At 38.1% G+C, this 18,380-nt stretch overlaps 1 protein-coding gene and 1 long non-coding RNA gene across 50 annotated transcripts in view; one reads left to right on the top strand and one right to left on the bottom strand.

The window, feature by feature from the left end:
* mapk8ip3 (mitogen-activated protein kinase 8 interacting protein 3) overlaps nucleotides 1-16,174 on the bottom strand; it is an 88,546-nt gene extending 72,372 nt beyond the window's left edge. For 45 of the 49 annotated variants that reach the window (XR_012396664.1, XR_012396612.1, XR_012396651.1 and 42 more), the window contains exons 1-4: nucleotides 15,304-16,174; nucleotides 2,165-2,285; nucleotides 2,003-2,073; nucleotides 1,220-1,308 (exon numbers count right to left, since the gene is read on the bottom strand). Coding sequence is in view for 28 of the 49 variants with exons in the window: in XM_073934984.1 (XP_073791085.1) it covers nucleotides 1,220-1,308; nucleotides 2,003-2,073; nucleotides 2,165-2,285; nucleotides 15,304-15,603 (581 nt within the window). In the remaining 21 variants the exon portion in view is untranslated. 49 annotated transcript variants of the gene reach the window in all.
* LOC137490042 (uncharacterized) overlaps nucleotides 1-18,380 on the top strand; it is an 846,477-nt gene that overhangs the window by 52,034 nt on the left and 776,063 nt on the right. The window lies entirely within an intron of this gene.

The following is an 18,380-nucleotide window of genomic DNA, read 5'->3' as shown; positions in this document are numbered from 1 at the left end:
TATCAGTTTGCAACATCAAACAGCGAAACGAGCAGTTTTTAATGTATAAATATGAATGGAAGTGAATGAGACCGGAAGTCTCGAGCCAAAAAGATTCAAATGGCAGCGCCCGCTTGTCGGCGAAGAATAAGGTGAATAGAGCGAAAAAAGACAGCTGGGAAACATAACCTGCTTTGTATTTTTGTGGGAAACACAGTTTAGATCTTTTTATCACTAAATGTGTCAGGTATATCAAAAACAAAACTAACTCAAGCCCGCTCTTTTATCGTCCCTCACAGAGCTCGATCCATGCTGGCATTTCTCCTCTTGGGTTTTAAGCTTCAAAAAGGGAAACAAATTCCACCCCCTGTCCAAAATTTTAGGATACAGTGTATCAGATTTGCACAATCCACTTGCACAGTGCTTTGGCTTGTTTCCCTTGCTCAAAAGCTAGATAGACATCTCGTGCGTAGCTACAGTTGCTAAGCAGCGATTGGTGTGTGTGGCGGTTTTCTTGTGTGGCTTAGCAAAGGGTCAATTGGCTGTTGTCATTTTGCTTTCTTGTTTTGACTCTCACTATTGGTATTTATTTTCACTATTACTGTTATATTTCACTTAATATCCTAATGATTTTTGGCCTATCAGATCATTTTCACTCATACTATGTATTGTTGGCCATTCCAACAAATACACCCATGCAAATGTAGACCATTTCAATGTGGTCATGTCATTGGCCCATGAACATTTCCTGCTTGTTACCAAACTATTTCCTAACTGTGACAAGAGGCAATTCAATCATAACGTAATGTTAAAACAGCCATCATAACATTATTTATCAATAAGTGGATTCTTGAAAAAGCTATCAAAGTTTAAAATGTAATACAGGAAATATTTTAAGACCAATGTTATCGTTTACATCCATCAAAATCAGGAGTCACCAATCTCGTTCCTGTAGGGCCGGTGTCCCTGCAGGGTTTAGCTCCAACTTGCCTCGACACACCTGCCTGGGTGTTTCAAGTATACCCAGTAAGACCTTGATTAGCTTGTTCAGGTGTGTTTGATTAGGGTTGGAGCTAAAATCTGCAGGACACCGGCCCTCCAGGAACAAGATTGGTGACCCCTGATCAAAACGGTCCATACCCATGATTTCGAGCTCCAAGGTCACGTATGCACAATCCAAACTTTTCATTAGGCACAGGATTGGAATGGCTAGATCAAACTGGTTATAAGAGTTACTCACGACCGTCCGCAGCCTGTGGATTCAGACTGGTTGCTGCCTGACTGCTGCAACTTTGAGCGTTCAATGTGTTCCACATATGTCTGAATCATCTGGAGGAAAATCAAATCAAAATATTAGTGTTGAGGACATTTTGGAGATTGAGAGTTTTGTATTTTTAACTTCTGATTTTTGTTATAGTGTCCCTACACCTTAAGACCAGTTAACGTACATTAATTTGCCTTGTAAATAAAAAAAAATTATCATACACACACACAAAGCAATTTCAACAGACAAAAGAACACATTAACAACTTCATTCAAAGAAAAATTAACTCTCCCTAAATTTCTATTTCCATGTTTTCCACGTCTGTAGAAAGAACCCGTTTGTAAAGTTCTGACCCTGTGTGTTGTGTTTTACCAAAGACCCTTCAAGGCAAGTCATTTCACTCAGCAGCCAACATTTAAACCCAGCTCGGGCGGTCTGTTTGAATAAGGAAACATCAAATTCTCCCAAAATAGCTTGCCAAGCTTACGATTAAATTTCATATTAGGAATAACCAGTGAAATGAAACTTCAACTGTCTCTTTAGTTTCATTTCTTAACCTTCGAATAGCATAAAATCTGCAGAAACTCCCATCTGATCCGAGCCCTTCCACTGGAGAATTGTCGGTCTGAATCGATTGATGTTCGGCTCCTGTACTAGAAGGCGGAGCTTCATTCGCCATATTGACTGTTACACGCTTCCCTATTCAAAACTATATGAGTGACACGTCTTGTGTATTCTAGAGTCTTTGGTTTTACTGACCTCCGTGTGGCGCTGGTGAAGGGCATTATACTCTTTCTTCATGTCTGATTCTCGCTCTTCCAGACGCGAGACTATAAAACAGGAATAGTCACATATGGATGGTGTAAGATCCCAAAACCTCTGTTAGTGTCTACTTATGTGTGTGATGAATTTGACACTCACTCTGGTCAGCGTAGTTCTTGGACTTCAGCTCCAGTTGCTTTGCTTGCAGCTCCAAAGTCTCCACTGTGGTTTGCAGATCCTTCTTGTCCGCCTCCAAGGCATCTTCAAACTCGATGAACTTCTGTTAAAACACATTCAGATGCACACACACAGCAGGTCAGATCCCTCATCTAACAAGAGACGGGTGGATGGTCTTACAAGGGAGGGAGGGAGGGAGGGAGGGATGCACAGACAGACAGAAAGAACATACATATAGATAGAATGATAGATAGATAGATAGACAGACGGACGGACGGACGGATAGACAGGTATAGACAGACATACCCATAAAGATATATGGACAAAAAGAATAAGAAACAGATAGACAAAATATACAGATATATATACACAGTGCATTCACAGCGCTTCACTTTTTCCGTCAGCCTTCTTCCAAAATGAATTAAATTCATTTATTTCCTCAAAATTCTACACACAATAGCCCATAATGACAATGTGAAAAAAGATTTTATGAAATTGTTGCAAATTTATTAAAAATAAAAACCTGAAAGATGGAATGTACATAAGTACTCACAGCCTTTGCTCAATGCATAGATGATGCCCCTTTGGCAGCAATTACAGTCTCAAGTCTTTTTGAATATGATGCCACAAGCTTGGCACACCTGTCTTTGGGAATTTTTGCCCATTCCTCCTTGCAGTACCTCTCAAGCTCTCTCAGGATGGATGGGAAGCGATGGTGTGCGGCCATTTTCAGATCTCTCCAAAGATGACTAATAGGATTTAGGTCTGAGCTCTGGCTGAGCCACTCGAGGACATTCACGCAGTTTATGTGAAGCCACTCTATTGATATTTTGGCGGTGTGCTTTGGGTCATTGTGCTGCTGGAAGATGAACCATCGCCCCAGTCTGAAGTCAAGAGCACTCTGAAGCAAGTTTTCATTCAAGATGTCTCTGAACATTGCTGCATTCATCTTTCCCTCTATCCTGACTAGTCTTCCAGTTCCTGCTGCTGAAAAACATCCCCACAGCATGATGCAGCCACCACCATGCTTTACTGTAGGGATGGTATTAGCCTGGTGATGAGCGCTGCCTGGTGGTTTTCTCCAAATGTAAGGCCTGGCACTCACTCCAAAGTGTTTAATTTTAGTCTCATCAGAGCAGAGAATTTTGTTTCTTATGGTCTGATAGTCCTTAGGATGCCTTTTGGCAAATTCCAGGTGGGGAGTGTCTTCTGTCTGGCCACTCTACCATACAGGCCTGATTGGTGGATTGCTGCACAGATGGTTGTCCTTCTCTAAGGTTCTCCTCTCTCCACAGAAGAACATTGGAGCTCAGACATAGTGACCATCAGGTTATTGATCACGTCCCCGACTAAGGTCTTTCTCCCCCTATCACACAACTTAGATGGCCGGCCAGCTCAAGGAAGAGTCAAGGTGGTTCCAAACATCTTCCACTTTCGGATGATGGAGGCCACTGTGCTCATTGGAACTTTCAGATTTCACAATTCACAAAAACGTGTGTGTGTGTGTGTGTGTGTGTGTATGTATGTATAGCTGACTCTCCATATCTATAACCAGATTATGAAGCAGAACATCACAAGGTCAAAGTAGCATTTGGAGAAGGGATTGTTCTTCGAATACAATACAGTCACATTTACACACGCACACACACACACACACACACACACAGACACAGACACACATTCACCCGGGAACATCACACACTCACAAGTGCAGTGTGTGGTGACTTTGAGCTGCAAGGATTTAAAAGTGGAACATAATAGGCTCTTTCTGCAGTGCAGCCCAGCCACAAACATCCTCCTGGAATTCAGTAATCCCAGAACTGCAAAGAGGGGGAAAAAACAACACACTCTAACACTATAAACCCAAATCAGCCTTCAATAAAAACATCACACTAGGTCAATCATGTCCTTCGAATGACAGCGTTGACTTAAAGCCAATCCTAGAGTACTACATATACTATATAATTGGGATTTTATAATAGATTTAACAAAGATTTTCGTAAAAAGTAACCCCACAATGCTAATTCTTGCCAAAACTTGGCATATAACAAGATCCATCCTTAACTGCATTTTAGCAACAACAGTCATTAAAGGGGAAACGTTTTATTTCTGCATCACAATACCAACAACGAGAATTCACAAAAATAATGAGCGTTACCAAACAGATTTATATATCTTTTACAAAAAATCAGGGCTGCACAATATATAAAAATATTTGTGAGCATGCATATATATATATATATATATATATACACATATATAAAAATATATGAGCATATATATATATATATATATATAACTGTTCTGTCTGGTTCTCAAATCTGACTGGCTGAAAGCCAGACGATATTCCCGTTATAACAGCACTCATTAAACCAATTCACCCTTGTGTATTACTCCGTTCACATAGAGTGACAGCAGATCAATAAACTCACTACAGTTTGACAAATATTGCAGCTGTTGGACAACAAAATGTACTTTATAGGCTTTTTGAGGTGAGAATGTAGTTTTTTAGATTGCAACTACGCAGTTTTTATCTAAGGACACTATCTAAGGACAGAGTCCAATTCTCTCTTATGTGTTTTGTAAGGCTGCGTTTATACCATAGTAATCTGCTAGTGTTTTTTCAGGGCTAATTATAGTACTGGGAAATGTCTCTAGATTGAGATTGCATTTCATGCTGTTCAGCCTTATAATCTTAAAATGTGAGCAAGATTACCTGTTTTGTCATCACTTTAGACATTACACTAGAGAATCAATTTGATTGTTGGTCGTTTCGGATTGTGTCTGAAATTGGGGCTGATGTGATCATCATAGCGTGCCATCAGCCAATGAAACAAGATCACAATCAGCTACTGTCTGAGCTGGGGAATTTGCATAAAGCGATCTGATTGGTGCTTGAAAAGTTGAGAAATTCCCAACTTCTGCAGCAAGTAATGCCGCTTAAGCGGCGCCGACGGACCCACAATTCAGCTCGGCAATGCTTGATGTCACCCATTCAAAGGTCATGGGAATGGGGCAAGTCAATGCAAAGACAGGAACAGACATCCTGCGGCGTGATATGCCGGATGAGGCGGCGCAAATTACGCAATTCGCGTAAATGAAGCAGCACAACTTGAGCATTTTGCACAATCAACACGCTTAACGCGCAAATCTCTCGAATTGGAAAATCTGAACTTCACCGAACAATCGCATTGCATTAACCAATCAGGAGCTTTTCTTATGTAGGGTGTGATTATGACATAGCACCTGTTGTTGGTGTCCTGGGGAAAAATCCTCTTGCAGACACCAGATAGTAGTTCATCAAACTGAGCTCGGCTCAGTCGGAAGCACCTCTGAAAGCTTCTATTATCTAGGTACAGTTTCTGGAGAAGATGATGAACTCGTAAGGCTGGGTGCACCTCTGAAAGGATATTGTGGACTTATGCACGGCTCCAAACAAATCGATGCGGTTTATCAGCCTTCATAAAGCACATAAACAAAGCTATTCTCTCAATAAAATCCATGTTAGCCATTTAGCAACAAAGCTAGAGTCACCGGTCAGACAGAAGCCCTGCCTATGACGTGAATTGTGAGGTGAATTTGACGCGCAAATGAAGCGAGTAAACTCAAAATGTTCACGTGTCTATTTAAATACGAATATTGTGATTTATTTGGGCGTTCTGCATCTGGTGTGAACACAGCATAAGGCACTCTGCCTGCTCCTCGAGCCAACACACACAGAGCCGATATACTGTCATACCACACTGCTACACCACTTTTTGGGTGTGCATGACCTCTGAAAAACTTTTCTGCACTTCAAGCAATGGAATTATTTACATGTCAATCTCTGGACATGATGGTTTTCAAAAATCTGCAACAATTTTAGTATCAACGCTGAAATACTGCATGTCCAATGCAATCAAGGCAGTGTCAGTTTTCCTGATTGTTCCTTGATGTTCTCAGGTTGATGAAACTATGCAAGTAGACAAATATGTTTAAAGGAGTGCAGAGTGTATTTTTTAAGCTTGATTTTGTTTATAAGACGCAAAGCAATGTGTGCTCAAGCTTCATTTGTAGAAAATCATGTTATTTTTTCATATATCTTACTTTGATTATATACAGCTACTCTGCTAACATGAAAACGACTGTCATATTTCCTAGTTCCTCTAAAAGGCCCGCCCTCAAGAGGCTTTGATTGGTCAGCTAACATAATGTGCTGTGATTCGCAGATCAGCTCCACGTCACCAGGAAAAGAGTCACGCCTCTACTAGAATGCACTTTGCCATTGTGTAAATACTGTCAGGCCGTATCAGCTTGAACCTGAATTAGACAGAAAATAAAGAGCACACAGCTAAACCTCACGCCTGCTTTCTAAAATAAGTAATATGAAACGTTCAAATATCTTTTGCAATTTTGTTATTTGAGAGTGTAAAACGTCCGCATAGAGAGACACTGCAGCGCTGCTAAGGATTGTGGATGTTTACAGCGGTTTGACGGATAAATATGAAATTGTAGCTAAATTGCTAATTGGGGTAAACAGCATTTCCCGTTGTTTACATCCTTGTTTACGTCTTCGCTACAACATATGCATGCATTATCTTCAAGTCGGATGTATTAGAAAGATGTGACTATTAAGCAAAAAAAAAAACTTTCAAAAGAAAGTCATATGTATGCTTTTATATCGTTCACAAATTAAATTAAAAATGTCTATATAACTACACACTGCAAATAAACTATCATTCTAAACTATAATTGTGCATGCTAATCATACAAAATTAGACATTCTGACTTCTATCATGATTGCGAAGCTGTACGCTGTTTAACATGCAGATTGTGTGTTAGTATGGTCCATATAAGAGGAAGGCAGTAAGATGGACGTTCTTAATGTGGCCATTAAAGTCTACTGCCATAATCCCAGAGGATGCGAAACTGGAGAATGCTGTTTTCTCTCTCTCTCTCTTTGCATCCCTCTCTCGTTCTGTGCTCCCTGTCTGTCTTCTAACATGAGAATCAGGTTACAGCGGCTGCCAGCCTTCTTCTATGAGAACATTGATTACCCATAATCACCCTCCCTACCCATCATCCTCCCACTTTTGTCCTCTGTACCTCAAGTAAATAAATCCTTGCATTGCCACATTAAAGGTGAAAATATCAAGTCTTAATATATAGCTCATTTATTTAACCAATTGTATTATTTTGAAGCAATGTCTATTTTTTTCAGCAGTAAAATGTGCTGTTCTCAATTCTGCCTCTCTTTTTGCAATTGACAAAATGCAAATCTTAGGGAAGTTATTTAAAATATAGTTTCCAGCAATGAAGTCCAATCTGGGCTGCAGAGTTCACAGAGAGAGGCACAAAATGTTACACTAATAACTTTATCTGTAAATGTTAAGTAATTCAATTAAATAAATTAAATGACTTGTTTGTCTGCCTTTTTGCTGGTGCTACTGACTACCAAACTGATAGGCATCAGCATTCTGTTGTGTATGATAAATACTCCATGCTAAATATGCCAAAAGCAAAACAAGATGGCGCTCTGTTTGAAATGTGCACGTTTTAGGAACAACACATAATAAATTGACTTCTAGTTGATCATTTGGTATCAGAAGTGGCTTATATGAAGACAACGGCCTCTAGATTATGCTTATTTAACCAAAATAAAATATAAAAATTTATTAAAATATTATTATTATTTTATTAGGACAGTAAGGTCTGACTTTGTTTAGGTAAAAGTCTTGTCACTTAACAGAAATAATGTACAGTATAGAATATAAAGTCATGCTGCAGTGGAAAATAATTAACATTGTGTATGACTCCCATGAGCTTGGAGGACTGCATCTATACATCTCTGCAATGACTCAAATAACTTATTAATAAAGTCATCTGGAATGGCAAAGAAAGCGTTCTTGCAGGCACACAGATTTATCAAGATTCTTTGGATTCATCTTCAATGTCTCCTCCATCTTACCCCAGACATGCTCAATTATGTTTATGTCTGGTGACTGGGCTGGAAAAACGTGGAACACCTTGACCTTCTTTGCTTGCAGGAACTTTGATGTGGAGGCAGAAGTATGAGAAGCCATCCTACTGAAAACCTGTGGTTTGTAATGTAATGGGCAGCACAAATGTCTTGATACCTCAGGTTTTTAATGTTGCCATCGACTCTGCAGATCTCTCGCACGCCCCCACACTGAATGTAACCCCAAACCATGATTTTTTCTTCACCAAACTTGACTGATTTTTGTGAGAATCTTGGGTCTATGCGGGTTCCAATAGGTCTTCTGCAATATTTGTGATGATTGGGATGCAGCTCAACAGATGATTCATCTGAAAAATCTACCTTCTGCCACTTTTCCAAATGATCAACTAGAAGTCAAGTTGTTATTTGTTGCTCTTACAACTGGACTCGACCACAAGACCTTCGTCAGGTGGTGTAGATAACATAAGTGATCATGCTTGAATTCTCCAATACAAGTCACACAAGCATGTGCTTTAAACTAGTTTACAGCCAAATAAATCTTCAACATCTGTGCAACAATGACCCAGTTAGGAGGCGCTTCAGTCTACAAATGACCAAGTTATGTTTTACTGTAATAACATTGAAAGCATCAATGGTATTGTAAATGTTCATATTAAATTGTGTAACATTAATGATGTACTTAAAGGTGCTGTAGGTGATCTGCCAAAAAGCTAACCGCTTAGCATATTATCTTTGGATGGCGGGGAGGGACTGTGATTAAAAAGCCACACCCCCTGAAATCGCGAGCACTCAGACCGCGTCACAACAGCCGACAGACAACCCACTACTTCATGTCATTCGCCAGTTAGTGCCAGCACTGTGCAGGAATTACATTTATTATACTTAGCCACACTTACATGCTATTGCAGAGCGAATATTCAGAGTAGCATGGTAAACAGTATAGGAAGGCTATCATTGTTCAAAAATGACCCAATGTGAATATAAAAGCAACTTCAGCTCAATAAAGCAGGTTAGGCGGAATAGCGCTATTTACTGGTGTTTTGTTGTTAAACTAAATATAAATCTACATTATAGATGCTGTCAAAGGACCTTATGAAACTGAAAATAATCACATCAATCTTTCACCAGGAGATTTCAGTGGCTGAACAACACGTCTGTGCATATAAGTCTTTCATAACAAAACACAATCTAACATAAAATAATTTCAAAACAGAACATTACCTGTCTAACAGTAATACTTCAGACCATGGTGTCGTCCTTCCTCCAGCGTGCTAAAGTGACTCCAATATTGATTCAGATATTTAAAAGTTTCAATTCAGCATTTGATTTCTCCCGGTCCATCTCGTGACCGCGCGGCCGCTTTAAGAGCTGGCTTTACAGTAATCGGCCCAAGCTCGGCTGTCCTTCGGCGCCTCCGGCTCCGACTGGGCATCTGCAAACGGCCCGCGCAGCTCGCTCGCGCACATGAGAAGTCGGAATCTACATATGTTGACAGACAGTCTGACCTGCTTATCGGAATTAAGGGAGATAACGGTCCGACTCTACTTTAATTGGATGAACATTTTTTAGTTTTATGCTTTACCCAGAATATAAAAATACATATAAACAAATTTAGATCATTTACTGTTCTCATTACTATTGGACTGTGAAGAGACTTTCAACCAGCACAACAAAAAATGTTTCTGAAGACAATCACCTACTGCACCTTTAAGTCTGCATAATTGAGGGCGTGGCCACTTGAGTGACAGCTAGTCCTTGCTGGTTGCAATTACTTCACCTCAGCTGATTCCAGCTGATTAGCTGCTGAACTCAGCAAATACATCATTTTTGTTTTGTTTTATGTGGCTGTGACTGTGACTGTGAAGAGACTTTCAACCAGAACAACAAAAAATGTTTCTGAAGACAATCACCTACTGCACCTTTAATATATTAAGGGAGTAACTGAATATATTCCCGGTATTTTTGTTATGAAAGAGGATCTATTACAGGGGTGCTCAATCCTGTTCCTGGAGATCTACCTTCCTGCAGATTTCAGTTGCTACCCATATCAAACACACCTGCCTGTAATTATCAAGTGGTGTTCAGGTCCTAATCAATTGGTTCAGGTGTGTTTGATATGGGTAGCAACTGAAATCTGCAGGAAGGTAGATCTCCAGGAACAGGATTGAGCACCCCTGATTTATTATGTAAAAAAAAATTATAAAGGGTTTAAACACAGTTGTGTGGCAACAATGTGTGAATATCGTCAGTTTTAATGGTATACATTAATTAATTCTATGTTTTATAATCACTTCATGAAAACAGTCTGCAGAAACACTTTGAAAGCCCCGCCCATTAGTAATAATCTCTCTCACATTAGCATAGTCAGCCCTGAGTGAGAAGCAGCCGTCAGGCATTAGAGTTTTTGCACTATACCTGCTTAAGATAATGTCAGCGACTAAGGGTGCTTTCACATCTGTGGTTCGGTTCATTTGGTCCAGACCAAGGGCAACAAATGATACATTGTAGCATTTTTCTGCCGTTTTTGGATCCTTTTCACACCACACTGATTGCTTTGCTCTGAACCAGTTAAAAAGAACCAAAATACAGTCATCTGACAAAATCCACATCCCTCATTGATGTTATTGAACATATTTCCTAAACTGCTTTTTGATTGGCCAGAATTAATGTGTGGGAAAATGCCAGTGGAACTTCCGCAAGTAAACAAACCAGCAGACACAAAATTTCACTTTTTACTATGGAGGGACGACTGCGCTGGCTGATTGTATCCCTGGTCATAGTATATTATATATATTATATAGTTTGTATACATCACGTATGAGTGTATGAGTGTGTGAACACTTCAGCCCATGCACTTTTTATCTAACAACAACCAAAAAAACAAACAATATTGTCTGTTCTTTGTCTTTAATATCTTTCTTTCTTTCTCTTTCTTTCGATGCACACAATGTTCCCTACTCATCACCATTAAGACATTTGTGATCCCTCGCTCTCCATTTATCATTAACCCACTAAATCTTTACAATTATAACAATTATGTGTGCTTTGAATACAGTGTTTTTACGCTCTTCAAGCTTTCATTTAGAGCTTAAAAAACATGAATTACAATAATGTTCTGGTTGTGTAGTCGATAATACAGTTAAGTTTGGGAAATGTTAGCTTGTAGCGCTGCATGAGAATAAAGGGCATCTGTCCCCTGAAGCTGTCTGGTCAGTTGCACAGAAATGATTAGACGGTAGATCTAAAGTAAACATAACAGAACTGCATTTGTTGGCTATATTTGCTCAAGATGTCGAAAGGTTAATAAAAAAAAAAAAAAAAACTGACCAGGTCAAAGATAAATAATACAATGTTAAGAGCAGCAGTAAAGATGTAGCATTTCACAATAATGCATTCACTTAGCCGACAATAATACAAGTTTCTGGCACTGCAGTATCTTGTAGTCATATTTCATTTACATTGTTTGCTGATTTTATTCAACAAAAATAGCATAAGCCTACTATTTAACGCGAGTTGGTGCTACTTATGATTAGCGCACTAAGTATGAACATCAATAACGTTACTTTAGCACAAAAGTTCGTAACATACAAAAACGTAAAAAACAAACTCTTACCTATAAAATGTTCTGTCTTTATGCTTTGTTTGCTTGTTACTACACCCGTACAAAGAGCTAAAAGTCCAGCATCTTCACATTGGCTTTAATCTTGACTAGTGCAGTTGAAAGCCATTTGTCCTGGGAGCACTGTACAAATGTGGCAGCACTATAGACGCATGATCAGGGTCCGTATGCGATATCTAGTGTATATATCTTTGGTTACAATGTTTTACAAACACTATACATCAGGTGTCACCAATCTCGGTCCTGGAGGGCCGGTGTCCCTGCAGGGTTTAGCTCCAACTTGCCTCAACACACCTGCCTGGAAGTTTCAAGTATACCTAGCAAGACCTTGATTAGCTTGTTCAGGTGTGTTTGATTAGGGTTGGAACTAAAATGTGCAGGACACCGGCCCTCCAGGAACAAGTTTGGTGACCACTGCTATACATAATGTACTTTGGAAAAACTTTCCACTAAAATGTTTGTGAAGAAAATGTTATATTTTTCAGTTTGGATTTATCAAGTGTGTGCTCCATGTTCTCACTACAAATATCACACGGGTCAAATATGCTTTTCTTCAGAAATGTAGATTTATCTTCATAATATTTAGTATGACAGACTTCACAAGGTTTACAAAGTCGTGTCAATGTTTCTTGTAAATGTTCACAGACAGTTTTTCCATATGAAAATACAGTATGCTGTAGCCTACATTGACAAATTGTTGAAAAGACTACAATACATCGGGAAAATAAGTATTCAACGTGTCACCATGTTTCTCAAAAAAGGTGCTGTTAACTTAAAATTTTCACCAGGTGTTGGTAACAACCAAAGAAATCCATATATGCAAAGAAAACAAATCTAATTAGCTTACAAATGCGTAATGAAATGAAATGACACAGGAAAGAAGAATTGAACACATGAAGAAAAGGAGGAAAGGCAGAGAAAGCCCAGACAGCAGCAGCAATATCTCAGTAGTTCTTCATCAACCCTCTGTCTTTCCTCAGTGTAAATGAATATTAACTGCTTCAGTCCAACATCTACATTATCAGGATGATAAAGATGAAACCAGAGTGGACATTTCAGCAAGACAATGATCCAAAACACAGCCTACTAAACTCTCAAATGCTTTCAGAGAAACAAAATCAAGCTGTGGAATGGCCCAGCCAATCACCTGACTTAAATCCAATAAAATACAAAATAAAGCTCAGATTTGATAGACGAGACCCACAGGACTATCAAGATTTTGACACTCTGTTGAAGTCTGTGAAAAACCCACAACTGAGCAATGCATATGACTTCGTTCTCCACGAGAGGCGTCTTTAAGCTTCCATCGCCAAAAAAGCATTTTATATAAAGTAATAAATAAGTTTAAAATGAACAAGTTTTACAGATTTTTTTGTTTTGATGTTTGTATTGTTTGGGTTTTTGCACAAATCTGGCTCTATTCCATGTCAACAGCTCAAATCTCCGCTCTACATAAAGTATATAATACACGTTACTAAGTTCCAAAATCACTATATTGTTTTGGCATTAAACGCATTAAAATGCAGTAATGTGTGATAATATAACAATATTTACCTTTACAGACACGGTTATATGACATAAAAGTAGACTATGCCATACTATATTAAATAACATACTGGTTTTAGAACCTTACCATTTAGTACTTGAATTCATCTGTTGAAGTAATTCTATATTTGCAGAGTAATATAATAACTATAGCAATGCAACCAAACTACCCAATACTAGTTGTCTACAACTATAGGGTTTAGTATACAACAATTAGGGATGGGACGATAAATGTTTTTAAGGTATACCACAGTTTGGAAAAGTAAAACCACCAGTTTAACCAAAACCAAAGTTTTAAAACCATCAAAATTTTCTGTAATACCGTTCCTAAGGCATGGGTACAATTTTTTTATTAACATTTTTTTTTTCTTCTGTTTTTAGTTTAAGACAACAGTATCTCCAGTAGAAAAGATATCCAAAGATGTTGGTAAAAATTGTAAAGGTATCTGGGTCTTTTTTTTTTTACAAATAAAGACAGCAGAAGTCAATAATTCATTTTAATTATTTAGCTTGACGTTATAAATGCTCCAAAATATTTTAAATGTTTCTTAAAATAAAATATATTGTGTTTAAAAAGAATAGGTTTTAGAGCAGTAATCATAATACGGTGAAACCGTGATATTTTCAGCCAAAGTTATCCTATCATCAGAATCTGATACCGGCCCATGCCTAACAACAATACAGCAGTTAACTGTGAACAGTATTTATTACAGTTAATAATGATGGCTTGCTGTAGCATTCATTAGCAATATGTTGTAAATACTATAATACTTTAAAATAGCCTAGTATACTTAAAAGAGACTATAGCATTTGGTATAAATTAGTACAGGTTTTCATGATGATCAACTAATAAATCTGTGCTTGAATTGTTTGAAGGCAGTGATGCGAGAATGTTTACATTCACAGACAGTTATCCCACATGAAAATAGCTCATAACATTTCATATTAAAAGCTGTGGTTTTAAACTAAACTATATTTAGGCAGGTGATGTGGTCATTTTGCTGTGCTAATACAACTATAGACCATTTTGAGGGATGTCAACAAAAACAATCATCCCAACGCAGTTCCTATTTCACATTTATAATTTCAGTAGCGTCCGAGAATCCAAAAAAGAGCCACATATGGATAAATAACGTTATGAAGCTGATTTAACATTAAGTTATGATTGATTTGCCTCTTGTTACAGTTGTGAAATAGTTTGATAACAAGCAGGAAATGTAATGGCTCAATGACATGACCACACTGAAATGGTCTATAGTGATGCAACAAAACCCAATACTGTAGTTTTCTACAATTAGTTTAGTATACACCACAGTTTACTGCAGTAAAAACTGACATGTACTACAGTATTATTACAGTTCATCACAAAAGTGTACAGTAGAACTCATAAAAAGTGCTGTACCACAATAATACTATAATGCACTGTAATACTTTACTATAGCAAGTATAGTTATGAAACACCACAGCATTTGCTATAAATGACAATTCAACTATAAAACAGTTTGCTTGAATGCTACACTGCATTAACCTCTTAAGGCCCAAGGTGTTTTTTTACATGCATTTTTTATTTTTCTTTGCTATTTAGGCTTATTGGAACTAATTATAATAAAACCTTAGTATCATCTTTTGCTATGATGTACTTTTAGAGAAAAATGATGTCCATATATGTGGACTTGTGGTCTGAATTGACATAAAACACTTTTTCCTGACTGTTTTTAATGCATTAATAACATACATATTTTTAAACATGTTTTGACTATTAGTTTTGACTATTTTTTTTTGCATATTTTGAACAGTTAAAATAGTGTTTGGGACATTTCATATGCTGCAAAACAGTTGTAGGATGACACTGTATGTCTGTCATAAAATATAATCATTAAAAGTATTTAAATAGCCACTTAGGAGCTAAAACGTGCTGTCCATGCATGTGCCCACTAAGCCCTAGGAGGTTAAAGGCAGAGATGTGCTGTGTGATGGTGATATAATATCAATATTTACCTCCTCCGCCTGTTTGCGCAGCGCTTTCTCCCGCTCGTACTGCGTGATGAGCTGCTCGTTGTCCTCCTTGAGAAGCTCCAGCTCCACCTCGTGCTCCTGGTTCTCCGTCAAAACCGAGTCGAGGTTCTCCAGAACGTTCACCACCAGCGGCATCAGCTCCTTCACCACCTCCTCGTCGTAGGTTTTGATGAGGCGCTCAAACTCCTGGTAGATGCTGCTGGCCAGGCCCGTCACCCGCTCCGACATGACGGACACGGCCCCATAGTCATCCTGGTACACCACCTCGTCCAGCTCCATCATCTTTGCGGGCGCTTGTCCGAAGCTCGTTTAACGGCGATAATATATAAATCAATATTAAAAGTGTCAAATCGGCCTCTATGAGATCATGACAATGTCATCAGGTGCTCATGATGCCACTTCACGGTCGGTTTTTGCAATGCACACCCGGTCGGTATTTCTCGATCGGCGGGGACGAGTCCTCTTCCCCGCCGGGCTCCTGCGCCTCAGTGTCGGCTACTAGATCACCCGCGCCTCGCCGATCACACTCGACGATTTCCCGGTTGCGTCCGTTTCATCTCCGCGCAATCCATCGCACCGCACCGCATCACATCACGCCCAGCGAGCGATGCACCTGCCTCTCAACAGCCATTATCAACCGAGAGAAATGGAGAAATAAATAAATAAATAAGTACGCGCATACATAAGCAAAGAACGGCTACCGTGCAATGCGCCTATGGGATCGCGCTGTCATTGGGAATCGAGTATGTATTTCTTGCGTGATCGTTTTTGGCAGTGAAAATCAATCCGGTGGTTGACAGGGCGGCGGGGGCTCGTGATGCTGCTTCCGTCGGTGACTCTCTCTCTCTCTTTCTGATGAGGATGATGATGGAGGGGGCAGATGACGTCACAGCGCCTGCATGGAGCTGGCCGGAATAATGATGTCTCATCGCTGCTGTGTTGTGCTCCTACAACCAGGATTCACAGAGAAACATGAGCTGTAAAAACACTTTAATGATAAATCTAATGCATATTATCCTGTAAACAGTATATTGGTGGATTAAAGAGGTAGTTCAGCCAGAACAAAAAAACATTTACTAACTATTTAATCATCCTCAAATTGTTTCAAACGAGTTTCCTTTTTTCCTGTTGAACACTAAAGAAGATATTTTGAAGAATGATGCAAACCGGTAACCATTGACATCCATAGTAGGAAAAACAAATACTATGGGAATCAATGCTTACCGGTTTCCAGCTTTCGTGGAAGAAAGTCAAGTTTGTGACAAAGGGTAAATAAATTATGACATTTTAACATTTATATGAATAATTTACCCAAAATTTAATCATTTAAAGTGTAATCAAATTAATCATTTTAGTTTAACGTGAGTTTTTCTATCAAGCTTGATGTCTTTTTTTTACGGATGACCATAAAGAACAGTAAAGGAGACGCACATTTGAGATCACATTACTGTTTGAGGATAATCGGTTTAAGGCTTCACAGGAGCTGTTTTTTATAGAGCCGACAGCAAAAGTTGATGCCAAACCCATCACAGACTGCATCAGGTTGCTCTGCAGCCCCCAAGCGTCCGTAAAGGGGATTGAGATTAATGTGGCAGTGTGGCATATTCTGCTCTGCTGATTTTTTAAAATATAAATGAAATACAAAATCAATAAATCGAGCTTGTGCTTCCTTGAATAATTTAGCTAAATGGTGTCATTTATGTAACCCTAAGGTTCTTAAACCAGCAATAAAATATAAAATGTAAATCAGATCAAGAACAATACAACACCTCATGGAGATTTTAGAAATATAAATGTGGTTTAAAATAAGAGACATCATTACTGTCGCAAACAAATTACGGAATTAAAAAGGTTCACTGATAGTAAAGTCAAAATACTGCTGACTGCTGTAGAAAAATAAAATAGAAACTAAGGAGAATATGGAAGTTTGTTTCCGTTTTTTCTTTTGAGGGGGAATAGGGGATTGAACAATTTACAAAATAAGCATGCATACACCTATATACATGCATCAATACCATGGTAAAACATGTCATTTTCAGGCAATACTTTAAAATTAAACTTCATTTGTTAACATACAGTTGAAGTGAGAATTATTGTTTATTTATTTCCCACAATTTCTGTTTAATGGAAAGAAGTTTTTTTTTTCAGCACATTTCTAAACGTAATAGTTTTAATAACTCATTTCCAATAACTGATTTATTTTATCTTTGTCATGATGACAGTAAATAATATTTGACTAGATATTTTTTTAAAACACTTCTATACAGCTTAAAGTGGCATTTAAAGGCTTAACTGGGTTAATTAGGCAAGTTATTGTATGATGTTGGTTTGTTCTGTAGACTATCGGGAAGAAAAAAAAATAGCTTAAAGAGGCTAATAATTTTGTCCTTAAAATGACTTTTAAAAATTTAAATAAAATTGGAAGGGGGAATAAATCTGACTTCAACTGTTTGATGCATTAGCAGGATTCAACGATGAACGGAATGTAAAAAAACATGTAAAGCTATAAATATCGTTTAAGCCATTTGTGCCTAAATTTTGAAAATGGTTTCATGCATATATCCTTGATAATAGTGTCCAATATGAACATGTTTTGCATATATAAAGACAATTATTACACTACCGAAAATTTGGTAAACGAAAAAAATTTTTCTCATTACAAAACACAAAACCCTGAAGCTTTTGAAAACCTTCACCCAGACAAGAGACTTCAAAAAAAAAATAATAATAATAATAATAAAGGTTTTCAGTGACATGATACTTTGAGTTTGTGTGGAAGTACAGCCAAACATGAAGAAAAAGCAGCGATTTAGACTACCCCTGTCCGTGTGGACAGCAGGGCATGAGGTTGTGACTGAATTTGGTTGTAGTTTTGTTTTTTTCAGTGATATATTTTAAATCTTTGTGGGAGTGGGAGCAGAAGTTAATTTACTCTGACATTTTTACTGTGCATCGAACTGTATAAAAAAGTCTACTTTAAAGTAAAGATATTGGTTAGAGGGTTGTTTTTAAATGGGGTATTATGAAAGCAAACAACAACAACAACAACAACATTAAAC

Source organism: Danio rerio, chromosome 3, assembly GCF_049306965.1.
Source record: "Danio rerio strain Tuebingen ecotype United States chromosome 3, GRCz12tu, whole genome shotgun sequence".
NCBI lineage: Eukaryota > Metazoa > Chordata > Actinopteri > Cypriniformes > Danionidae > Danio > Danio rerio.
Note: the sequence above shows the minus strand (reverse complement) of the source record. Positions and strands in the feature narration are given on the sequence as shown.